The following is a 23,624-nucleotide window of genomic DNA, read 5'->3' as shown; positions in this document are numbered from 1 at the left end:
GATTCCTGCAGGACAAGAGGCGGGGCGGAAACACAGGGAGGATGAAATCTGGTTCGGTGGGGGGAACTAAGACCTGGGCTCCAAAACTCCTGGTTTCCAGAAGAAAGGTTCTGTTTTCTAACACACTATGGCCCTGGCAGGTCACTTACCTCTTTAGGACATAGTACCTGGCTAAGATTCTCCCCATTCTCCTATGACTTTGATAATCAACAAAGACACCAGGAGATGAATAACACCTATCAGTCACCATTCTTCCTCCTTCTCCTCCTTTGGGTTTGGAGCCCTCCAATCAATTGCAGAGAACTCCTTCTGCCTCTTCTCTGGAGCCAAGAGACCCAGGAAGTAAACCATGGACTTCCGGTGCCAGAAATTACAGAGGCGAAAAAAGAGTCCTTTCCTTGGAGAGGAAAGATCTGCATGTCAGGCGCTGAACCTAAACCAAGGACACCATGACAAACCCCACCTCATCTCCAGGACTACGAAAACCTACAAGACTGGAGAAGCAGAGATTCTTCTAGTACACCTAACCCCAGAGTTTGCCAGCAAGACCAGACCTTTCCTTTACATACTCTGCTAGGTAGTTAAATCCTGGTCCACACTGAGTCTTCTCCCTCCTCTCCTGCTGAAATCTGGCTCCAGCAGAACAATGCCTTGTGTGCAGCTCACAGCTAAACTTGGACCCACTGTGGCAGGGACATGAGGTCTGGCATTCTCAGCCATCACTCTGTCACCTCCCTTCTCACCAATAACTAAATTCCCACTAAAGTCCCAACAACCTCCAACCTCAAAGCCATCCCCCTTTCTAGAACAATCTAGCAACACTTGCAGAGACAGGCAGAACACATATAACCCAGATAGAAAACAGGGAAAGACAAGTGTCCACTCTAAATCACAGCTGACGGGAGAGGATGGGCATGTCTATCAGTGCCTTTGTGAATAAAGTGATGGAGTAGGAGGAGAAGAGAAATTGGGGACAACAGAGGCTTCCCTCAGATCCCTTACATCCAGATTTTTGAGCAAGAGCAGCCATCTTCTTCCTGTAATATAAGCCTCAGTGGCCTTGAAAAATTCTCTGCTGTGATATTTAAAAATAGGGCACCATCGAAGGCAGTGCTTTTCCACGGATCATGTACCACTACACAGAACATGTGGACTGTAACATTCTTAAACAAACAGAGCATTTCTCATCAGGGAGGTCATGTAAGCTCTCTTTCTACTGTGAACCCGATTTGAAGATAATCAAATACGCGCTGGAAGTTGGTTGCAAAAGTACAACTTGGCCACACTGGAGATCTCTTGACTTGAGGTGAGAGAAGTAATAACAAAATTCAAAAATTCCTTTTGGATTATTCAAAGAACTTTCTAGAAGAGAGACAAGACTATAAAGGAGGAATCCATTTGACTTCTTTACCATCATTGGTAATTTGAAAATTGCTTCCCGAATGATGGTAGCTTCACTAAGGCCATGCATCTGATAACCTGGAAGGCATGGGGAAACTCTGCAGGGATTAAACTCCTCTGTTGGGAATGAGAGATGGTTTCACGGAATGGAACCCTGAGCTCTGCCTAGGTGTCCTCTTTTACTTTACCAAAGCCAGACTTCACAGAGACAGCATAGTCATTTGGCCAAACTGCCTAGCAAACCAAGCAAACCACAAATCAAGGGTGATCCCGAAGTGAGCTTTAGATCATGCTCCTATACTCAGCATTTGTGAGTTAATGGCCTTTCCACTCTGACTCTGCAGTTTTCTCTCCTGAGCTGGTCTGGCTCAACACCTGGGCAAGGCCTCCAGCAGAGCCTAGGGGAGGGGGGGGGGAGGGGGACACATGCTGCCCTCTCGCCTCCTGGGCAGAGCTCCCGTCTATTCAGAAAGGCAGAATTGTAGAAGGGGAGGCGATGAAAGCTAATGGGTGGGCGGCGGCTTTGTCTAACCAGTCAAGAGTGCAGCCTTATCTCCGCAAGAAAGAACATCTCGCTGGGACAGCTTTAAAGGTTCCTCTGCTTCTGTGATGGGCAAGAGGGGGGACAGTTCATCTTAAAGAAGAAACTAGAGCTTTCCCCCTTCCCCTACTAGCGACACTCGGGCCTCCCTATCCATATTAACCACACGTAACTGCTCTTAAAATGGCCTTGCTACTTTCAGACACATGTTTAAGAACGGAACAGTGGGGGCACCTGATGCCTCCTTCTACATGAGACTACAAACTCGAAGAATTACGCGCGACAGGCTTTCAGAGATATCCACTTGTGTATGGTCTGACATGTCGTCAGAAGGAGCGCACGCACACGAGATGTGGAGGACAGAACTGCGGGCTCCGGGTGAAGTCACACACACCCCAGCTTTACTGTGCACAAGAGGAGCGGTATAAGAGAACACATGTCCCATGGCGTAGCGAGGCGGTAGCCTGTAGACCAGGGCTCGGCGCGAAAGTCGCGCCGCTGCGAGCGCGGGAAGGCTGCTGTGTGGAAAGAGAGCTGCTGCCTTCGTTCCAAGGACCTGGTAGGGACCCGGCTTGTCAGTAGCCACCGACAATCCGGGTCCCTAAGGCTGGAGACCGGGTCCACAAAGACGAGTGCGCCTTCTCTTTCGACACACCGGTAAGCCCATTCCCCACGCTCGCAGCGAGCACGACTTCCTTCCATAGCCCTGGTCATTCTGCCGGGGCCTGCAAGGCTTGGGCTACCGCCTCCTTTGCGGTGCACCATGGGACATGTGGTCTCTTATGCCACTCCCTGCTGTTGCTTTTAATTAGCTGGAGCTGTCGTGTGACTACTGCACCCGGAAGCCACCGGTTCTGTCTCACCCGCTCTCCGTCTCGTGGTGCATTGTGGGGATTGTAGTCGCTCGCTTCCCTCTGCCGTTCTAAGCTAGTGGCGCAACACAATCGTCGGACTACATCCCCCAAGTGGATATCTGCGAAAGCCTGGGAGTTGGCCTTGCCTGTCGCGCATGGTTCTTCGGGTTTTGTAGTCTCGTGTAGGAGGGATGGGGTTACCCCCCACTGTTCTGGGCCGGGGTTGGGGTTGGAGGGTGGGTACTGCAGTTCTTAGGCGCGTAGTAGTCTGAAAGTAGCCTTGAAGAAGGCCATTTTTGAGAAAGGCCGAGTTACAGAGCCTCCATCCGTGGTTAATATGGATAGGGGGCGGGGAGGTGGGTCGCTAGTGGAAGGGAGGGGAGGGAAAGAGAAGAGGAAAGCTCTAGTTTCTTCTTTAAGATGAACTAGTTCCGCGCCCCCTCTTTTTCCCGCCCATCACCGAAAGCAGAGGGAACCCTTTTTAAAGCATTCCCAGAGAGATGGTTTCTTTCTTGCAGGATACTAAGGCCCCTGCCCCATCCCACTCCCACTCTTGACTAGTTAGACAAAGCCGCCACCCACACCGTGCTTCACGTTATACAGGCTCCTCCCGGTACCTCCCTTCCTGCAATTCTGCCTTCCTGTGTCACCGTCAAGAGAGACAGGGCTCTGCCCAGGCCAGAGCTTGAACTGAGAGGGCAGCATCCTGGTTGGGATCCACCCCCCTCACCACCCCTCCCCTCAAGCCTCTGCTGGGCCTTGCCCAGGGTGTTCAGCCAGACCAGCTCAGGGCCAGGAAAACTGCAAGTCAGAGTGGAAAGGCTTCATTAATACAATGCTGAGTATAGGAGCATGATCTAAAGCTCACTTCAGGATCACCACTGATTTGTGGTTTGCTTGGTTTGCTAGGCTTTAAGTTTGGCCTTAAATAATATGCTGTTTCTGTGAAGTCTGGCTTTGGTAAAGCTAGAAGAGGACTGCTCAGGGCAGAGCTCCAGGGCTCCCATTCCTTGGTGAAACCGTCTCTCATTCCCAACAGAGGAGTTTAATCCCTGCAGAGTTTCCTCATGCCTTCCAGGTTATCAGATGCATGGCTTAGTGAAGCACCATCATTCTCAGGAAGAAATGTTTTTTTAAATTACCAACTGATGGTAGAAGTCAATGGATTCCTCTTTATATTCTTGTCTCTCTTCTAGAAAGTTCTTTGAATAATCCAAAAGGAATTTTTGTAATGTTATTACATATCTCTCACCTCAAGTCAAGAGATCTCCAGTGTGGCCAAGTTGACTTTGCTAACCAACTTCCAGCGTATTTGATTATCTTCAAATCGGGTTCACAGTAGAAAGAGAGCTTACATGACCTCCCTGATGAGAAATGCTCTGTTTGTTTAAGAATGTTACAGTCCACACTGTTCTGTGTAGTGGTACATGATCCGTGGAACCAAGCACTGCCTTCGATGGTGCCCTATTTTTAAATATCACAGCAGAGAATTTTTCAAGGCCACTGAGGCTTATATTACAGGAAGAAGATGGCTGCTCTTGCTCAAAAATCTGGATGTAAGGGATCTGAGGGAAGCCTCTGTTGTCCCCAATTTCCTTCTCCTCCTACTCCATCACTTTATTCACAAAGGCACTGATAGACATGCCCATCCTCTCCCGTCAGCTGTGATTTAGAGTGGACACTTGTCTTTCCCTGTTTTCTATCTGGGTTATATGTGTTCTGCCTGTCTCTGCAAGTGTTGCTAGATTGTTCTAGAAAGGGGATGGCTTTGAGGTTGGAGGTAGTTGGGACTTTAGTGGGAATTTAGTTATTGGTGAGAAGGGAGGTGACAGAGTGATGGCTGGAGAATGCCAGACCTCATGTCCCTGCCACAGTGGGTCCAAGTTTAGCTGTGAGCTGCACACAAGGCATTGTTCTGCTGGAGCCAGATTTCAGCAGGAGAGGAGGGAGAAGACTCAGTGTGGACCAGGATTTAACTACCTAGCAGAGTATGTAAAGGAAAGGTCTGGTCTTGCTGGCAAACTCTGGGGTTAGGTGTACTAGAAGAATCTCTGCTTCTCCAGTCTTGTAGGTTTTCGTAGTCCTGGAGATGAGGTGGGGTTTGTCATGGTGTCCTTGGTTTAGGTTCAGCGCCTGACATGCAGATCTTTCCTCTCCAAGGAAAGGACTCTTTTCGCCTCTGTAATTTCTGGCACCGGAAGTCCATGGTTTACTTCCTGGGTCTCTTGGCTCCAGAGAAGAGGTAGAAGGAGTTCTCTGCAATTGATTGGAGGGCTCCAAAACCCAAAGGAGGAGAAGGAGGAAGAATGGTGACTGATAGGTGTTATTCATCTCCTGGTGTCTTTGTTGATTATCAAAGTCATAGGAGAATGGGGAGAATCTTAGCCAGGTACTATGTCCTAAAGAGGTAAGTGACCTGCCAAGGGCCATAGTGTGTTAGAAAACAGAACCTTTCTTCTGGAAACCAGGAGTTTTGGAGCCCAGGTCTTAGTTTCCCCACCGAACCAGATTTCATCCTCCCTGTGTTTCCGCCCCGCCTCTTGTCCTGCAGGAATCTGAGGGTGGCCTCTACATCTGCATGAACACATTCCTGGGCTTCGGGAAGCAGTATGTGGAGAGACATTTTAACAAGACGGGCCAGCGAGTCTACTTGCACCTCCGGCGGACCCGGCGCTTGGTAGGGAGAGGGGCTGGGCCTGGGGACATTCTGGCACATCCCACTAGGTTTCCATTTTGAATCTGTTCCATCCTGACTTCTCATTTGTTTCTGTCAGTGACATTAAAACTCAGCACACGTGTTTGAGAATGGAGAATCTCAGCTCCATTGTCTTCTGAGGTTAACTCGTTTCATCCTGCCTGTCTTCCCCGTTTCTTCCTTACCTGGTGTTCATTGCTGATCCTGTCCTTTCTGCCTTGTTGCAGAAAGAGGAGGATGCTACCTCAGGCACTGGAGACCCTCCACGAAAGAAGCCCACCCGTCTGGCTATTGGTGAGTACTACCGTAGTCCCAGTCTTCCACCCAAGCTGGGCTTTCCCGCTCTCAGAAGTATTAGGAAAGCCTCAAAAATGGGCCTGATCAGTGGCACTAGGGATCTGGAGGGGACAAAGTACTGTATCAGAGGAAGGACATTTACCTGTGGTCGTGGTCCTACTCTCCCTCTTCTTTCCTGTCTCATCAGGTGTCGAAGGCGGGTTTGACCTTAGCGATGAGAAGTTTGAATACGATGAGGACGTAAAGATTGTCATTTTGCCGGATTACCTGGAGATTGCGCGAGATGGGTTGGGGGGACTGCCTGACTTTGTCAGAGATCGGGTATGAAGATTTTCCTGCCCTCCCCAAGACTTTAGGGCAAGCAGGGCCAAGGCAATGATGTCTTGGGCAAGTACTGAGAAATCTAAAGATAAGTGCTAGAGGGGCATGTGGGGATGGGGTTTGGATTCTGTCTCTGACCCTCTGCTTCCCCCAGGTGACCAGTGCGGTGGAGGCACTACTGTCGGCCGACTCAGCCTCCCGCAAGCAGGAAGTGCAGGCCTGGGATGGGGAAGTACGGCAGGTGTCTAAGCATGCCTTCAACCTCAAGCAGCTGGACAACCCTGCTCGAATCCCTCCCTGGTGAGGCCTGGCCCCTCTACCTCGGGGCACAACCGCCAGAGCCGGGGTGAAGAGGCCACCCTCCTGGGAGATCTGCTGGGAGAGAGGGCCGGCAGCACGACAATTAGGGAGACTTGGAAGGGAAGAACTGAGCAGGGGGACGTCCAGAGAAGAGGAGAAGAGGGAGAGATTGGATTGGCGGGGGCCCATGGAGTCCACTTTCCCTCTACCACTCCCAGATACCCCTGACCCATATTTCAGCTCAGTTTTTTTTCCCCTTGGGTCAGTGGCTGGAAGTGCTCCAAGTGTGACATGAGAGAGAACCTATGGCTCAACCTGACAGATGGCTCCATCCTCTGTGGCCGACGCTACTTCGATGGCAGTGGGGGCAACAACCATGCTGTGGAGCACTTCAGGGAGACAGGCTACCCGTTAGCTGTCAAACTGGGCACCATCACACCTGACGGAGCTGGTATTCCTCCCCTCCTTGGCCACCTCCATGCCTAGACGTGTCTTAACTGTTACTCATCTTATATGGCACGAATGAAACATGAGCGTGTTCTCTTGATAAACAATGAAAATATTGCAGATGAGACTAAATCTTTCATTATCCTTCAAACCTTAGTCCCCTTCCTAGAAGTTACCAGTATATCTGATCAGTAAGCATCCTTCCCAATCCATTTGACTCTAGAAACTTATCCTGTGGAGTAGAGTCACAGTGAATTCCAATTCTTACCCTCTGTTACCCCATCTTCCCTTACAGCCATCCCCAGAAGGTTCAAGGGAGCTGAGAGGGTTACCCTACAGGCTCATCCTTCTGTCCCACCAAGGCCTCTCAAGGCAGGGGGTGGCATTGGTGGCCAGGCCAGGACCCCTTCTGATACTGCTCCTGCCCACTGTCCTAGATGTGTACTCATATGATGAAGATGACATGGTCCTGGACCCCAACCTGGCTGAGCACCTGTCCCACTTTGGCATCGACATGCTGAAGATGCAAAAGGTGAGACCCATTCAGCTTCAGATTCTTCTCATTCCTGCTCCTGTTGGGCCCTTGTTCCTTGCCTGAGGCAGAGTACTGGAGAGAGTTGCCACACTTATTCCAGTCCCCAAGATATGTGGGCTTTGAAGAACTTTCTAGAATCATTTGTTCATTCATTGAATACTCCTGAGTACCTACTCTGTTAGTCGCTAATAAAGCAGGTGTGGTCCTTGCTTTGTATGCTATTTGGAAAGGCAGGCATTAATCACATGCTCACACAAATAACTACGAACTGTAAAGGGTACTATGAAAGAGATGCGGAGGGTGCTGCAGTAGTTAATGGCGGGGGGGGGGGGCTTGGCCTAGTCTAGGGCATCAGGGAAGTTTCTCTGAGGAAGTGTTACTTGAGTGGAGACCTGAGGGGTGAGGAGGGGTAGCTTTGGAATGGCAAAGACAGTTCAGGTAGAGGGAATTGCCTTCATTTCATACCCTCATTCAAGCCTCACAACCACCTGCTCTGGGACAGTTGCTTGTGGCCGTCTAGAACTTGGACTGGACGATGTCCAGCATGCCTCCATAATTCAGCAAATTCTAGGCTCCAGCTGGGTATCATGCTAGATCCTGTGAGAGAGACCAATGTAAAAAAATCCAGAGCTGAGTCTCTTTCCCCGTCTAAAGTGCCCCTTCCCTGCAGACGGACAAGACGATGACCGAGTTGGAGATTGATATGAACCAGCAGATTGGCGAATGGGAGCTGATCCAGGAGTCGAGTGTGCCACTGAAGCCCCTGTTCGGGCCCGGCTACACAGGCATCCGAAACTTGGGTAACAGCTGCTACCTCAACTCGGTGGTCCAGGTGCTCTTCAGCATCCCCGACTTCCAGAGGAAGTGAGTGGTGCCCTCCCCACTGCTGGCCCCGGGCTCTGCGCACCTGACACCCCGTCCCTCTCCTGGCCATTGGCCTCGAGGCACACTCCTCCATCAGCTGCCCTCAGGCCCCTGTTCCAGCGCAGTTTTAGTCCCTGTGACACGGTGCCTGGTGCGCTGTGAGGGGAGCCAGATGTAGGGTTGCACCGCCGTCACTGAGTCACACGCAAACGCCGCTGATAGAGCAGAACAGCAAATCCCAGGGCACTCTGAGGCCTCCTGACTGACTCAAGGGGGAGCAGGTGGTCTTTATTTTAGGCCAGTGACATCAGATAAGCACCTAACATGGCCGCATAACGCCTGGGGGAGAGGGAGGACTTGGGATACTGAGATAGAAGAAAGGCAAATTCTTAACATAAGAGACTTTACCACCTAATTGGGAGAGGGCCTGATGCATATCTGAAAACTTAAAATGTATCGAGAGGTTCCATTCAAAAGACTTTATGAACTGTAGTTATCTTTTTCCCAGGCTGTCTTCTCCCTTCTCCTGGCTTTCTTGGGGAGGAAGCAGGCTGGGAAAGACTGCCTTGGTGCACTGCGTGCTGACATAGTTGAGAAGGGAAGAAGGGCAGGTTGCTGGAAAGAAATGGACTCCACGTTTCAACCACGTAACTCCCCACTCTGGAGGGAGTCTCTTCACTGAGCTGGTAGATAATTTCTCCCATCACTGTTCTGCTGAGCCCAAACCAAAGCCCCTCCAACCCTCCTTCCCTTGGCTCTTAGGTATGTGGAAAAGCTGGAGAAGATCTTCCAGAACGCCCCGGCAGACCCGACCCAGGACTTCAGCACCCAGGTGTATGTACCCAGGTCCTGTGTCTGAAGGCTGTTGAGAGCCTTGCTGCCCATATGCCTCCTCTCTCCTCTGTGGCCACCCGGAGGGGGCAGCAGTTTAGCCCTGGCCCGTTAGAAGCTTTCAGATGATTGCCTTCTGGGCATGCGCTCTCCCTTGAGATCGGTTCCTGTGGAACCTGAGATTTTCCACATTTTAGAGAGTTGTCAAAGGAGGGCCCTGAGTCAGGATTGAGTTGGGGAGGAGGAGGTATAGACAAAAATGAGACCATCATTAGTTGGCTAAAGCCAAGTGGTTCCCTTGGATGTTAACACAGGGCCAAGCTGGGCCATGGCCTTCTCTCCGGAGAGTATTCCAAGCCAGCACCGGAGTCAGGCGATGGGGAGCAGGTGTCAGAACCAAAGGTGAGCCTGGTACTCTATCCTTTTCAGGCTCTGGGATTGTGGGGAAACTGAGGTTTGGGAAACGTCTCAAGAAGGCCACTTGGTGATCTCTTGAGCCCCAGCTCACTCACTGCCCTGGCTCTGCCTAGGAAGTTCAGGATGGCATTGCCCCTCGGATGTTCAAGGCCCTCGTTGGCAAGGGTCACCCTGAGTTCTCTACCAACCGGCAGCAGGATGCCCAAGAGTTCTTCCTTCACCTCATCAACATGGTAGAAGTAAGGCCTGAGAGGATGGCAAGGGAGGGCTCTCTTTGCAGTCTTTCCATCCACCTGCAATTCACTCCCGCTCCCTCCCGCCCCTTCTTGCCTCTGTCAGCCCCACCCAGCCCCACCCCTGTACCTGGCAGTCTGCATGCACTGCGCCTTCCCTGGGGTAGCGAATACACGCAAGAACAGCAGAGCCAAGCAGTGGTCCTTACACTTGACGGGCTTGCTGCCTCATGAAGGATACACCCAAAGAAAATGCTCAGGATACTTACTACTTATCAAGAGAACTACAGGCACATTCCAGCACAGTCCCACAGTGCTGTGAGCAGGCCAGAATCAGGGAGGGCGTGGGTAATTGGGGAAGGCTTCTGCTCTCTTCCTGCACCCCTGCGCTCTCAGGGGTAGGCTCCCTTCCCCTTCTCTCCTCTCCCTCCTTGACCACCAGGGACCCTTTTAGGCCCCCATTCCAGTCCCTGGCTGCCCAGATCTCTCCACCTGCCTCTTTTCCATAGAGGAATTGCCGGAGTTCTGAAAATCCTAATGAAGTGTTCCGCTTCCTGGTGGAAGAAAAGATCAAGTGCCTGGCTACAGAGAAGGTGAAGTATACCCAGCGAGTGGACTACATCATGCAGCTCCCTGTGCCCATGGACGCAGCCCTGAACAAAGGTAGGTGGCTCTCCGCTGGGCCTGCGTATGGGTGCAGTCTGAGGGCTGTGAAGAATGCTTGGACCCTTATAAGAGTGGAGCCCACAGTATATCTGCTTCCTCAGCCAGAAGTCTAAAGCTAAGCCAGCAGAGAGAGGTTGGATTAACCTTGCCCATAGCTCATCAGCAGAGCTGTGTTGAGAAAAGCAGAATCATAGGAATACATGTTGGGTGGGGCTGGAGGAGTTGAAGTAGTCAAGGACAGAGCGCCAGCAGGGCCAGGCTAAGGAGGGAAAGAGGCGGCACCCTCTGAGGGATCCATCCACCAATTCTGTCCCCAGAGGAGCTTCTAGAGTACGAGGAGAAGAAGCGGCAAGCCGAAGAGGAGAAGCTGCCACTGCCAGAGCTGGTCCGGGCCCAGGTGCCCTTCAGCTCCTGCCTGGAGGCTTACGGGGCCCCCGAGCAGGTGGATGACTTCTGGAGCACCGCTCTGCAGGCCAAGTCAGTAGCTGTCAAGTAAGTCCTGTTGGTCCGGGCCGGAAGGTTTGGGGCCTGTGTCAGGGTCATCCCAAAGATGCCGTGTGCCTCTTTCTCGTTCTGCCATTCCTTTTTTGGGTGGAATCTCAGGACTGTATCAGTTGAGGCCTGTAACCTGGCCCCAGTGGGAACCAAGAATCCCTTGCAGGAGCAGACTCATGTGTTACCTTGTCCTGCCCAAACCACTCCCTCTTCTCTCATGGCACAGGGCCACTTTTTAGTGCAGCATCTCCACTCCCTCAATCGTGGCAGAGCACAGACTCTTAGTAGAGAACAGACTGTGAATTTCCAGAAAATGGGTTTGCTTTTTGCTCAGATGTTGGCCAGAGCTGGAGACCTGTAAGAGTGCTTGGTCTCAAGGGAGTTCAACCATCCACCGCTTTGCTGCTTCTGTCAATGAGACAGCCCTTCCCCGGGCTTCTGCTACTCCTTGTTTGCAGACACTCTGATGCCTGCCCAGGGCAAGATAAGAATACAAAGTATCTTCTGGGCTGTCAGGTGTTCTACCCATGAGAGGCTGAACCCCACGGTGGGGAGTTTCAGGATAGGAGAACTTGGGATTGTCTGGCTACCAGGACATTCTCTCTTCCCTAGGACCACACGATTTGCCTCATTCCCTGACTACCTGGTCATCCAGATCAAGAAGTTCACCTTCGGCTTAGACTGGGTGCCCAAGAAACTGGGTATGATGGCTGGGACAAGCAAGGGAGGTTAAGCAGAAAATGCTAAGAAGGAAGGGGCCTTTAATACATGTAAACTAATGTTTCTCTAACTTCCCTCTGAAAGAGGAAAACGTTACCTTAGATGTTTCAAAATATGTCTAGTTTGAAAAGCACTGACCAAAAATTATTAAAAGACTACTTTGATTTTATAGTTACGATTCACAACCAAAAGTGATTTCCATAGTTTAATTTTTATAACTGATGTTATTTTTATTTTGATAATCTTGAAATAATTAGCTCCTGTGGGTCTTACAGGTCCCTGATGACTTTGAGAACTGCTGATTTAACTTCATTTCTTAGATGAGTTGGGACCCACACAAGTATAAAGTCATTCTGTCCCACAAGTTGGAGGCCCCCTTCCTTGCCTACAGCTCATTTGTTGTCGTCTAGGACTAGAATCCAGGTCCCTTGACTCCCAGGCCACGATTACGTTGATCACACTGGGAGCCCTAAGATGAGTACTCGGAACAGTTCCTTATTACAGAGCAGTGCCGAAATGCGGTGCAGGGGCCTGAGATGCCCCAGGTGCTTTCTCAGGAGGGCCTTGGAACTCCTGAGGGTGACCTCTTCCGCCATTCCAATTACAGATGTGTCCATTGAGATGCCGGAGGAGCTGGACATCTCCCAGCTGAGGGGTACAGGGCTGCAGCCTGGAGAGGAGGAGCTGCCTGACATTGCCCCACCCCTGGTCACTCCGGATGAGCCCAAAGGTAGCCTTGGTTTCTATGGCAACGAAGACGAAGACTCCTTCTGCTCCCCTCACTTCTCCTCTCCAACATGTTAGTGACTCTTTTTCCTGCCTGTCTCTCTCCCTTGCTGATGGGGGGGTCTTTTCTGCCTGCCTCCCCATGACCCTGTCCTTTGTGTTTCTCCTGTCCTCCCTTTCAGGTTTCCTCTGCCCTCTTTTGGTGGATGTGAGGAGCACTGCCAGCCACATTCTCTGTGTGGATGGCAGTAGCACTGGCTAATTGCCTCTCCATTCTTGTCACCTCGTTGGTTGGGGGCAGGGGCTGGGAATCATATTCCAGAAATAGGGCCCATTCTGTGAGAATGGACAAGGAAGGGGATCCATGGGGGTTCTTTAGCCTCAGTTCTGTGCCTTTAGGATACTGGACCCACATTGTATTGTCTGTCGTTTTCGTTTTGGGATAAGGTGCCAGGCTGTGAAAGGAAAATGCATGGAATGGAATGGTTGGGAGAGGGCCGGGGGGGAAGGAGGAGGAGCAAAGAGGGTCCCAAGGACTCGGTCACTGTGCCCGCCCTTCTCTCACGATAGCCCCCATGCTGGATGAGTCGGTCATCATCCAGCTGGTGGAGATGGGCTTCCCCATGGATGCCTGCCGCAAAGCCGTCTACTACACGGGCAACAGCGGGGCCGAAGCCGCCATGAACTGGGTCATGTCGCACATGGATGATCCAGGTAGGCAGTGCTGGGTGGCAGGGCCGGGCAGGGTCACCACGCTCCCCAACACATGGCAACCCCTTCCCATCTGCAGATTTTGCGAACCCCCTCATCCTGCCTGGCTCCAGCGGGCCTGGCTCCACAAGTGCAGCTGCAGACCCCCCACCAGAGGACTGCGTGACCACCATTGTCTCCATGGGCTTCTCCCGGGACCAGGCCCTCAAAGCTCTGCGGGCCACGGTAGGCGCTGTCCCCAGCTTAGGACTGGAGCCTCTGGGGTAGAGAAGAGGGTGGGAGTGAGGTTCCATCCTTCGTGAGCACGACCAAGGACATCGGTGCGGTATGGCCATGGCTGGTCTCCGCCCTTTTGTGGCTGTGATGAAGGAGCTGAAGCTTTCGCTGGTGGTTTTCTTGCCTCTGAACTTGTTGGAAATGTAATGCTTTTCTCCTCCCCAAGAACAATAGTTTAGAACGGGCTGTGGACTGGATCTTCAGTCACATTGACGACCTAGACGCAGAAGCTGCCATGGACATCTCGGAGGGTCGCTCAGCTGCCGACTCCATCTCTGAGTCTGTGCCAGTGGGACCTAAAGTCCGGGATGGCTCTGGAAGTGAGTGTTGCAGGGAAAGAGGACAGGCCTGGTAGAATCTAGCCAGCCTGCTATGCCAGCTCCTCATTCCGAGGCAGCTCTGCTCTGCTTCCCTCACGGGGCAGAGCGGGCAGAGGCTTCCTCCCAGTGACAGGACTTCTGAAGGTGGCATTCTAGGAGGTGCCTACATTCCCTGAGTGTGAGCTGTTAGATCTTTGGGCCATCACTCACGGATCCCTCTCCCATCGTCTTCTCTGCTTTCTCTCTCTCTCCTCCCCTAGAGTATCAGCTCTTTGCCTTCATTAGTCACATGGGCACCTCCACCATGTGTGGTCACTATGTCTGCCACATCAAGAAGGAAGGCAGGTGAGAGCCTGGCAGTGTGCCTTTGGAATGGGGGAGTGCTGCTGGGGATGCGGGGGGACATCCTGGGAATCCTGGGGAAGGTGAAGGGCTGCCTGGTGGGAGCCCCAGAAGCCCCAGAGGGCCGAGGGAATGCCTGACAGCGCAGTCGGCAAACTACGGCCTGAGGGCTGAATCGGGCCACTTGCTTTTGTAAGCAGTTTTAACGAGCAAAGCCAGGCTTAGGCATTTATGTATTGTCTGTGGCTGTCTTCATGCTGCAGCAGGAAAGCTGAGTATCAGAGGCCCGGTGGCCTACCAGACCTGAAGGATTTACCATCTGGCCCTTTACAGAAAAACTTTGCCGCCCCCCCGCCTTACAGGAATGGGTGGGGGGATGGCTGTAAAGATACTGGAGGATCTGCAGACACTGAGCAAGGTGTCTAATGACTTTGGCGAGATTGGGACGCTCTCTTCAGACAGGTAGCACTAGACTGTAGGTTTGGGGGCCTTTCCCCAGAGTCTCCAGGATTGAGCCCAGAGGCTGTGGCAGAGGAGCCTGGTTGAAGCACTGTGGCCTGCCCAGTTGGTCCATCCTCTTCCACCCCTCCCCACCTTCCCCAGATGGGTGATCTACAATGACCAGAAAGTGTGTGCCTCTGAGAAGCCGCCCAAGGACCTGGGCTACATCTACTTCTACCAGAGAGTGGCCAGTTAAGAGCCTGCCCCGACCCCTTACCACGGAGGGCAGGGGATAGACCACCTGGCATGAGGGAGAGGGGCTGGGGGATGGACTGAGCCCGCCTGCTCTGTACCCTTTTTCTTTCTGCCCCTCCCTCCCCCACAGCAGGGAAGAAGCTAGAGGCCCTAGGAGAATGGCCAAGCAAAGTGGAGAGGCGCTCAAGAGACTTTGGGATTAGAGCAGGAAGGGGACGGGAGGGTGGCCGCCTGTCTGTGAGGAGACTATGTTGCTTCCCCTCCCCCTGAACCCCTGTTCCTCTGCTTCTCTAATCCCCCCAGCTCCTGGTGTGGAGGGGGCTTGTTTGTGTGTGTGTGTGGGTGTCGCTTTGTGCAGCCTCTTCCACAGGACGGGGTGTTTCTGCTCCCCTCCCCCTTTGTTTGTTCCCTGTGTGGTCAAGCCAGGAGGGATATGAGGGAAATGGGGACCCCCTCACCCTCCTGCCTCAGTCTTTCCCCCACCCTGTCTCTTTCCTGTTCTTCTCTGGAAAATGCCAAAATACACGATGTGAATAAAAGTACAATGGCTATATCGTGCCCTGTTTGATACCTTGTGGACACATATCTTCCCTGGGGCTGGCAGGAGGGCCGGCTACTGAAAACTCCCAGCCCTGCCCCTTCCATAGCCAGTTTTCTACTTCTCAGTTGTCTATAGCTCTTGGGAAATGGAGGATGAAGGGAGGACTAGGGGCTCACTGATCAGGGGAAGTGGAGTGGGGTGACAGAGCGAGGGGCGGGGTGAAAAGCCCTTCTTTCCTTCCAGAAGTCACACACTTCCAGCAGGGGGCTCCAGTGGGTGTTTCCCGAAGGTCCCTAGTGGCTAGGAAGCCCCGGGCCTAGGCCCCTGGCCCTGCAGTCACTTGTCCCGTCTTGGCCAACTGGAGCAAGGAGTGGGCTGCTCCTCGGGGAGGAGCTCTGAACTGCCTCGTCCTTAGCTGTGCAGCTTCTGTGCCAGCGGGGGCCATCGCTCCCTCTGAACCCTGTCACTTGCCACGTAACTGTGGGCCGGCCAAACTCTCCCTGCCGGGGTCAAAGGTGCCTGCTCAGCAATCTGGGATATAGCTAAATACTTGGATGAGGGAAGGGAGTTCCTCTCCCCGAAGTTGGAAACATGCCCCTCAGACGCCCCCACCCCACCCCCGGCTCAGTACCCTGAGTAATGTGGTCTAGGCCAAGCAGTCGGAGTGGTCGCGCTTGCCAGCTAGTTCCCCTGGGAACCACTTCTGGCTCCCTAGAGGGTGGCAGTCTTGAAGCGCTGGTTCCCCGAGCGCAAAGGCTCAAAGTTCTCGCCTTCTCCCGAGTCAGACGTCTAAGGCTGAAGCGACTGAGACTCGGTGACCCTAGAACGTTGCTACAAGAAAGGGGGTAACGTCAGAACATTGCCACAAGGGCGGCGGGCGGGGCGGGGGGTAGGACTTGCAGGCAGGGGCCGGGCTAACCATGGCCGAGGAGGCGGGGTTCTGTCTCACCGCGCTCTATATAAGCGGGCAGTGGCCGCGGCTGCGCGGTGATCCTGACCTTCAGTGTGTCGGCTCCAGCGCCATGGCGCCCTCCAGGAAGTTTTTCGTGGGGGGGAACTGGAAGATGAATGGGCGGAAGGCAAATCTGGGGGAACTCATCAACACCCTGAACGCGGCCAAGGTGCCCGCCGACACCGGTGAGCCTCATCGGGGTAGGGTGAGGAAGGGCGGGAAACGCCCTCCTCCGAGCTACCGGGTGTGCTCGTAGACTTGGATGCAGGCTGAGAAGGAGGGCTGCTGGGGACCCGGACACTGACCCCCCCAGCCACAGTGCTGGGTTGTGTCGAGGGGGAAATCGGGGCCACGTTTAACGGTGCGCTCGGACAGTGGGGAGAGAAAGGACTTTCTAGTCTTGGAGAGGAAGATGGCCCCAGGGCGCGGACGGGGCTGCACCATCGGGAGCCGGGCGTGGGAGTGGAGACTAGCACCGTTGCGCGATCGGGAGAGGCTGGCGACCGCCCTGGAGTTAGAGGATGGGGGGTAGTGGAGGCGGCTGAGTGGGTGTGCGGGCCTCTGGTCACCTGCGGCTAGGCCGGGCTCCGTGCGCCGCCGCACGTAGCCCGAGACTCCTCCCAGCGCCTTGCCTGGCGGGCTGAGTGCTCCTGCCGCGCTGCCCCGGCCTCCAGAACTCCCCGCTCTAATCCTTTACTCTCCGCTGCCTGGACAAGCCCTGCCTTCTGCAGAAAGGGGCTGAGCATATGCCAAACAGGCTGAGCAATTTGGGAATGAGGAGCGGTCCTACGGCTTTCTCCAACCTGGAACCGGGAAAGCGCAAGGCCTCCACGAGCCGGTAGCTCCCTGCCACCCACCGGCAGAGCGCTCAGGCCTTCCCATCCACCTGAAACACAGAATCACCGGCCTGATCAGAAGAGGCATCCTCTTCTGGTTTATTCGCCGGAGACCCCAATTCCAACCCCAGGAGTTGGCTCCTTAAGTCTTTGCTGAAAATCCGTGCCTTGCCTGTGGGAGATAGGGATGAGCTATTTTAGAAGGGAGGTGGTGTTGGCCCCCAGGGAATGCTGAGTCTAGGAGGCGCCCAGGCCCAGAATAGCCCCGGGGAAATCAGAGCCTCAGCTGTTAAAAGAGCAAAGGGCAGGGCCATGGCCTCTCAGGGGCACCTGGAAGGCTCTAGGAGTTGGAAGCAGACCCACTCTGGGAGGTGCACAAAGATCATCTTGCTGGGGTGAAAAGGGGCGGAAAAGAGAACTAAGGCAATTGGTGAAGGCTAGGGGGCTTCGGAGCACTGGATGGAGCCTGGAAAATGTGATCTCATCCACAGAAGTGGTTTGTGCACCCCCCACCGCCTACATTGACTTCGCCAGGCAGAAGCTAGATCCCAAGATTGCTGTGGCTGCCCAGAACTGTTACAAAGTGACTAATGGGGCCTTTACTGGGGAGATCAGGTGAGATGCAAGTGGGAGAGGGGTGTGTGGGGACCCTTCCCTTACTTCCCTTTATTGAGTGGAAAGCCACAGGTGGGCTCCCTGTGGAACTGTGGCTTCATCTCGTCCTATAGCCCTGGCATGATCAAAGACTGTGGAGCCACGTGGGTAGTCCTGGGGCACTCGGAGAGAAGGCACGTCTTTGGAGAGTCAGATGAGGTTAGTAACCAGGAGAAAAGATAAGTGATGCCTTATTCCAAGAGTAGTGTCTCACCAGCTCTGTTCCTCAACAGCTGATTGGGCAGAAAGTGGCCCATGCCCTGTCGGAGGGACTTGGAGTGATCGCCTGCATTGGGGAGAAGCTAGATGAGAGGGAAGCTGGCATCACTGAGAAGGTCGTTTTCGAACAAACCAAGGTCATCGCAGGTATCTCTGAAGGGACCTCTGAGCCTAGCCAAGGTTATGGAGGCACAGAGGGTCGGGTCAGATGCTCCGCAGCATGACTTGATCCCCATACTGCTACAGGAAAGGGGAAGATGGGAGCCCTTGCATCGTTTCTGTCACTTCTGCTCCCACCCCTTGGTATTGATGCCTCTTAGAGTTCCCTAAATAGCCACCAGGGGGCAGCATGTCACCCTCTTCGTTATTCCTGGGTACCAAGCTGGATAGCTCCTTCTTGTTCACCCTTCCATCTGTGATCTCTGTCCCACAGATAACGTGAAGGACTGGAGCAAGGTTGTTCTGGCCTATGAACCCGTGTGGGCAATTGGTACAGGCAAGACTGCAACACCCCAACAGGTAAACAAGCCCAGGACCCCACCCTCATCCTGCCTTGCCTTAGTAGAACTGGATAGCAGAGACTATCTGGGCCAACCCCTCCTTTTAAAGGCAGGAGCCCCCAAGCCCAGAGAAGGGGAGAATGATTTGTCCAAAGACATCCATTCCATGGCCTGGGGGGTGTGTGGGTGTCAGAGCCCTGGTGTTCTGACTGGGATCCAGGTTCTGGCATTCCCTGAAGCCCCACTGCCTCGCTGCTGGTGCCCAGGGGTTTATCCCCTTTCTGGGAAAGGCAGAAAGATTCTTAACCTAGTCTGACTTCTTGTTCTAGGCCCAGGAAGTACATGAAAAGCTCCGGGGATGGCTTAAGTCCAATGTCTCTGATGCAGTGGCCCAGAGCACCCGCATCATTTATGGAGGTGAGTGGGTTGGGCTCCAGCTTGATGTGGGGTGGGCTGAGAATAGACTGAGCCCTCCTTAGTTAGACATGGAGGTAGGGATGGAGTATGCCCATCCCAGCTCTGACCATTCTCTTCTCTCTTCCCAGGTTCTGTGACTGGGGCAACCTGCAAGGAGCTGGCAAGCCAGCCTGATGTGGATGGATTCCTCGTGGGTGGAGCGTCCCTCAAGCCTGAATTCGTGGACATCATCAATGCCAAACAATAAGCCCCATCCGTCTCCCCTGTCCTTCCTGCTATGCCAAGGGCAACAGAGCACAGAAGCCCAGAAACTGCTCCTCCCCCCGACACACATGCTTCTGATGGTATCACTTGCCCCTTCTCATGGCCTAATCCAAACTGTGCCTCTCCTTTACCATTTCCATCTTACCTTGTAATGTTTGGGACCAGGCCAATCCCTTCTCCACTTACTATAATAATTGGAACGAAACGTCATCAAGGTGGCTTCTCCTTGGCTGAGAGGTGGAAGGGGTAGTTTGTTCCCGGGTCCCTTCAGTCCCCAGTGTAGACAGGACAGAGAAGCCACCCTCCTCTTCCATCTCGCACCACGGGGCCAGGGCTGAGAGAGAGCCCTATCTTCCCCTCAGAGGCCAGGGGTTCTGTTCTCACCCCTGGTGCCAACGCCTGTGTGTGTTGTGTACGTGAGCAGTCCCACTTGGAGCAGGGGAAATAAACACCTGCCACTAAGCCTTGTGGTTCACCCTTCATTGTACTTGTTTCCACATCATTTCTTTTTTTTCTTTTTTTTTTTTTTTTTGAGGCAGCCACAGAACTCTTGTACCAAAAAATACCATGGAGAGGTTTTTACAACAACTTATTTCTTATTATTTTTACTTGAAAAAAATGTCTTGCGTACCAGGGCACCAAAGCCTTGAATAACAGCTCTTTCTCTTCACCCCTGGGTGGCTCCGGGGCTGTTGAGCTCCCCACAGACTGGGTTGGGGGTAGGGGCCCAGCCTCGCCTCCCTGCCAGGCTCCCTGGATTTAAGTAGCTGGTCTAAGCCAGCAGTGCCTCCCCTCCCATTCTTGGGAGGGATGGCATCAAGGCCCTGCAATCTGTGGCATCACAGGGTCACTGGTAGAGCAGGTAGCGCTTCATCGCAGGGGGCAAGGGCAGAGCAGATACCTGGCCCAGTCGGGCAGCCCCCAGTGCCTGGCATACAGACAGGCGGCTCAGGTGCAGAAGGGAGTGCGGCTCCGCTGGGGGAGAGAAGGAGGGGAAGGTAAGTAGGAGTGCAGCCACCAACCAGACATCCTCAAACTACAGGATTCCCTTCCACACTCCTGCTCTGAACCTGCTCCTGCCTTGGTTGAGAGAGATCTAAGGCACCCTGAAGCTCTGTATCTGCTCTTAGGGTGGGAGGTGTCACATGCTCCCAGCCAGAGCTGTGGGTGAAGCTCTAGCTTAGGCCTCTAAGCAACAGGGCAAGGTAGGTATCACAGGGGTGGAGCTGGCCCAGGCTTCCATTCCGGAGAGGCCTTGGGAAAGGGGCTGATGGGGTGAAAGGAAGGATGGTCCTCCACTCCACAGCAGCTGACCTGAGGGTGATAGGAGAGGTATCCGGCCTCTGCTAAGACTACAACTGCATTAATCCCAAGTCCTGGCTCCACTGGCTCCCCAAGGAGGCCCCTCCCCTGCAGTCCCACCCCAAACTGCCTCTACAGCTCTCCTTCCAGGAGTGGTAGGGGGAGGGGGCCTCAATGGCTCCTTCCTGGGGTTTGAGGAAGTAGGTATGCCTGTGTCACACCCTGGATGCCTGGCACTGCCTGTCCTCTTCCTTTGAAACTTGTACACCTAGCCCTGCACCCATTTAACCCTTTGCACCTCTGCTCCAGGAGCTGATAGCTCCTGTAAAGCCCTAATCCCTGGAGGGCCTCCCTCCAATCTGGCACTCACCACTTACAGCAAGTTGCATTCCCAAGCCTCACCTTTACCTCTACTGCTGGGAGGATTAAATTAGGTAACAGCTGTGAAGACCCTTAGCCATTTCTGGCACTGAATAAGGGGTTAGGGAGGCAGGTCAGATGAAGACTTGTTCCCTCTACTCTTGTAAAGGCGTTGGGTTTCCAACCCAAACCACAGCCACCAGTGAAAGAACGCTGTCCCACACCTACCCCAGGCCTCACCTCTCCTTTCGCCGAGGTAGCTGATGCGGACCTGGCACTGGCCCCAGACAGCGCTTACCGCCGGATAGAGGGTCCTGCCCTTCAGTCCGCGGAAGGCTGGTCCCAGGTAGGTGCCCCCAGTAGCGTAGCCCAGAGTTCCCTCCTCCATGTCCAGAACCACCAGCAGCCTCTCCGGCACCTCCAGCTGCTCACCCTGAGGTCCGGCTGGATATTGGGGGGCCCCTATCCCCTTACTCTGATGGTACAGCTTTCCTCGTCCAATGTCCCAGCCCCACGACTCGCTGTTGCTGCCCAGCAGCGCCGCGTAGTGGTCGGCCTGCAGCGGGGCGTTGGCCGTGGCCACACCCACCACGGCATGGGTGCCCCGCTGCTCCGGGGGCCAGCTGATTTCCCAGGCGTGCAGGCCCCTCGAGTAGCCCCTCTTACCCCGGGCCCCATCAGTGCTCTGGGCTACGGGCCGCCGTTCAAAGCACAATCCCCCTTCCTTGACCACGATGTTCTCTGAGCAGTCTTTGGGGTTCCAGCCGTGGCGCCGTTGAGTCTCCAGGTCTGGAAGCGGAGCAGAAAGCAGTTCCTCCAAGCCTTCGGGAGAAGAGTGGTCCGGGTACAGAGCCTGTGGGGTGGGGGTGCTGCTGCTGCCCCCTGCCAAGGCCGTCTGGCCCATGGAGATGAGGAACTGGAGGATTCCCCGAAAGAGTCTTGCTGGGGCGCCTCTCTTCTGCAAGCTGCGCTCCCGTTCGGGACTGACCTGGAGAGGAGTTGGGAGAAAAGAGGATGTAAAGTGCGGGGACCTGGCGGGGGCTCCTCGCCCACGCGTGCCATCCTTTCACTTGTTTGCCCACTGCGCTGCTCCGCCCTCTTTGCTCCCCCAGCAACTTGTCCTCACCCATCTGTCCCGGTCTCCCGTGGTTCTCTCGAGTTCACCCCCTTCGGGCCTCTCCAGCGCCGTCCCCCTCGCCTGCCCAGTGACCGCGCCGCTGGTGGCTCCCCAGCATCGCTTGGCGCCCCGTGCCGGGAGGTCGCCGGTTCCGCGGAGCCCCGGCCGCAGAACGCCTGCCGCTTCCGCTTCCAGCTTCTCCTCCAGGCTCTGCCCCGCCCGGGCGCAAACCGGCCCTCCGGGCGGTTAACCCTCTCATTGCCGCTCCCTGTCGCTCCCCGCGCTGAGGCCACGCCCCCGCCGAGGAGACCGTTCCGCGCGGTTAATCCCTCTCCTGCCTCGCTTTGGGATCTCTGGAGGTCTGTTCTGCACTGTCAGTACCTTTGAGCCACCTGGGCAACCAACTCCTGAGCCGCTGGATACGAGGGGCGTGGAGTCAAGGGGGTTCTTCCGTTGTGCTGACCTCCGTTTCCTTGATCTTGTGATTCAGGGGCACTGTTTCTGGGTAGGTCTCTTTCTGATCGGGTTGTGAGTCAGCCCGTTCTATGTCTGAGGTTCTGAGGGTAGGTCTCTTTCTGACGGGGTTGTGAGTCAGCCCGTTCTGTCTAAGGTTCTGTATTCCCGGCCCTGAGCACTGACAGTGGCATAGGTCTCCATGCTGTTCTAGTCTTGATCCTGGATGTCCATCCGTTCCTAAAGTGTGGGTCTCATTTGGGAGAGAGTAATGATTAAGAACTTGGCTGTGAGTGAAACTATGCTACTAATTAGCTGTGCGACCTTGGGGAGGTTACCACACTTTTCTGAACCTTTTTTTTTCTTGTGCAAAATGGGGAATAATGATGTCAGTTACCTCACAGGTTGGTGTAGAGTTAAAGTAATCCAGTTAAAGCACTTAGTATGGAGTCAGGTACTTAGCATGCACTCACTAAGCATAGCTCTATTATTTACCTAACACTTACGAAGCACCCACGCTGTAGAGAGGCAATATAATATAGCGGTGAAGGATGCACGCTGTGGAGCTAGACTGACTGGGTGTGAATACCTGAAGGCCAGTATGCAGGAGACCTTGGGAAAATTTCTTAACCTCCCTCATGCTGTTTCTTTTTCTGTAAAACGGAAATGCTCTTGGTAGCTACTGCCTGAGATACTGATGAGAATTCAGTGAGGTATTATACACGCAAAGCACTTGGAACAGTTTCTGGTTCAAATGTGATCATGTGTGGAAAGCACTGAAGATCAAGCAGTGAATCCTCAAACAGTTTACAAGGACACTTATAAAAAGTTTATCATGTAGTAGATGAAATTACGGAGATATAATGAAAGTATAGGGGAGTAAAAAGGATGGGACAGCTAATCAGGGATCAGGCAGTTAGGAAAGGAGACAACAGGTGGCTGAATCTTAAGGAGTGTCTAGGAATTGGCCTGAGAGGTGTTTCTGCAGGAGCGGGGTGAGCTGAGGGTTGCTGCACGTAGAAGGCAGTCCGGGCAGAGCTGGCATTAAAAAGGCCAGAAGCAGTAGTTGCCCTTGGGGAAGTTCAAAGACTTCAGGGTTGCTACAGCCACAAAGGCAGCATGGAGACAAACCTAGAGGCATCAGTGCCAGATCAAGGAGGCCTTGTAAGCCAAGTTAAAGAATGCAAGTGTTAGCCTGTGGAGAGGGGAGCCAAGTAGGAGAGAAGCAAGAGAAGAACAAGGTCAGATGCTCATTTTAGAAAAACCACCCTGAAAGGCCTCACGGACATGGACAACACTGTGGGGATGGGTGGCGGGGTGG

At 53.8% G+C, this 23,624-nt stretch overlaps 3 protein-coding genes across 3 annotated transcripts; 2 read left to right on the top strand and 1 right to left on the bottom strand.

Moving 5' to 3' along the window:
* The first annotated feature begins 2,532 nt into the window (after positions 1-2,532).
* USP5 (ubiquitin specific peptidase 5) lies at positions 2,533-15,232 on the top strand. Its single transcript, XM_054591481.1, has 20 exons — positions 2,533-2,599; positions 5,348-5,473; positions 5,719-5,785; positions 5,976-6,109; positions 6,264-6,409; positions 6,676-6,860; positions 7,294-7,388; positions 8,062-8,255; positions 9,018-9,089; positions 9,401-9,488; positions 9,617-9,742; positions 10,246-10,399; positions 10,720-10,894; positions 11,510-11,598; positions 12,225-12,347; positions 12,914-13,057; positions 13,134-13,279; positions 13,497-13,650; positions 13,911-13,995; positions 14,596-15,232. The coding sequence occupies exons 2-20, from the start codon at positions 5,375-5,377 to the stop codon at positions 14,687-14,689; spliced, it is 2,370 nt and encodes a 789-aa protein (XP_054447456.1). The 5' UTR covers positions 2,533-2,599; positions 5,348-5,374; the 3' UTR covers positions 14,690-15,232.
* Positions 15,233-16,143: 911 nt separating this feature from the next.
* TPI1 (triosephosphate isomerase 1) lies at positions 16,144-19,558 on the top strand. The gene is made up of 7 exons (XM_054591480.1): positions 16,144-16,366; positions 17,509-17,632; positions 17,746-17,830; positions 17,905-18,037; positions 18,324-18,409; positions 18,720-18,807; positions 18,936-19,558. Exons 1-7 carry the CDS (start codon positions 16,150-16,152, stop codon positions 19,052-19,054), a joined length of 852 nt encoding a protein of 283 aa, XP_054447455.1. The 5' UTR covers positions 16,144-16,149; the 3' UTR covers positions 19,055-19,558.
* Positions 19,559-19,699: 141 nt separating this feature from the next.
* On the bottom strand, positions 19,700-21,975 carry SPSB2 (splA/ryanodine receptor domain and SOCS box containing 2). Its single transcript, XM_054590973.1, has 3 exons — positions 21,860-21,975; positions 20,974-21,721; positions 19,700-20,046 (listed from the first exon to the last, which is right to left on the bottom strand). The coding sequence occupies exons 2-3, from the start codon at positions 21,635-21,637 to the stop codon at positions 19,919-19,921; spliced, it is 792 nt and encodes a 263-aa protein (XP_054446948.1). The 5' UTR covers positions 21,638-21,721; positions 21,860-21,975; the 3' UTR covers positions 19,700-19,918.
* Between the last annotated feature and the right edge of the window lie 1,649 nt (positions 21,976-23,624).

Source organism: Pteronotus mesoamericanus, unplaced genomic scaffold (assembly GCF_021234165.1).
Source record: "Pteronotus mesoamericanus isolate MK-2021 breed Mesoamerican mustached bat unplaced genomic scaffold, CSHL_Meso_final scaffold_21, whole genome shotgun sequence".
In the NCBI taxonomy this organism is placed as follows: domain Eukaryota; kingdom Metazoa; phylum Chordata; class Mammalia; order Chiroptera; family Mormoopidae; genus Pteronotus; species Pteronotus mesoamericanus.
The sequence above is the reverse complement of the archived record's forward strand: the minus strand, read 5'-3'. Positions and strand labels throughout refer to the sequence as shown.

What these genes read in the sequence shown, in the direction of transcription:
- USP5 (XM_054591481.1), top strand. Translation starts at nt 5,375, where the DNA reads ATGAACACATTCCTGGGCTTCGGGAAGCAGTATGTGGAGAGACATTTT. An exon ending in CCTGCTCGAATCCCTCCCTG is followed by an intron (nt 6,410 to 6,675) that starts GTGAGGCCTGGC and finishes CCCTTGGGTCAG; the next exon opens with TGGCTGGAAGTGCTCCAAGT. An exon ending in GCCAAGTCAGTAGCTGTCAA is followed by an intron (nt 10,895 to 11,509) that starts GTAAGTCCTGTT and finishes TCTCTTCCCTAG; the next exon opens with GACCACACGATTTGCCTCAT.
- TPI1 (XM_054591480.1), top strand. Translation starts at nt 16,150, where the DNA reads ATGGCCGAGGAGGCGGGGTTCTGTCTCACCGCGCTCTATATAAGCGGG. An exon ending in CAAGGTGCCCGCCGACACCG is followed by an intron (nt 16,367 to 17,508) that starts GTGAGCCTCATC and finishes TCTCATCCACAG; the next exon opens with AAGTGGTTTGTGCACCCCCC. An exon ending in ACAAACCAAGGTCATCGCAG is followed by an intron (nt 18,038 to 18,323) that starts GTATCTCTGAAG and finishes TCTGTCCCACAG; the next exon opens with ATAACGTGAAGGACTGGAGC.
- SPSB2 (XM_054590973.1), bottom strand. Translation starts at nt 21,637, where the DNA reads ATGGGCCAGACGGCCTTGGCAGGGGGCAGCAGCAGCACCCCCACCCCA. An exon ending in CTACCTCGGCGAAAGGAGAG is followed by an intron (nt 20,047 to 20,973) that starts GTGAGGCCTGGG and finishes TCTCTCCCCCAG; the next exon opens with CGGAGCCGCACTCCCTTCTG.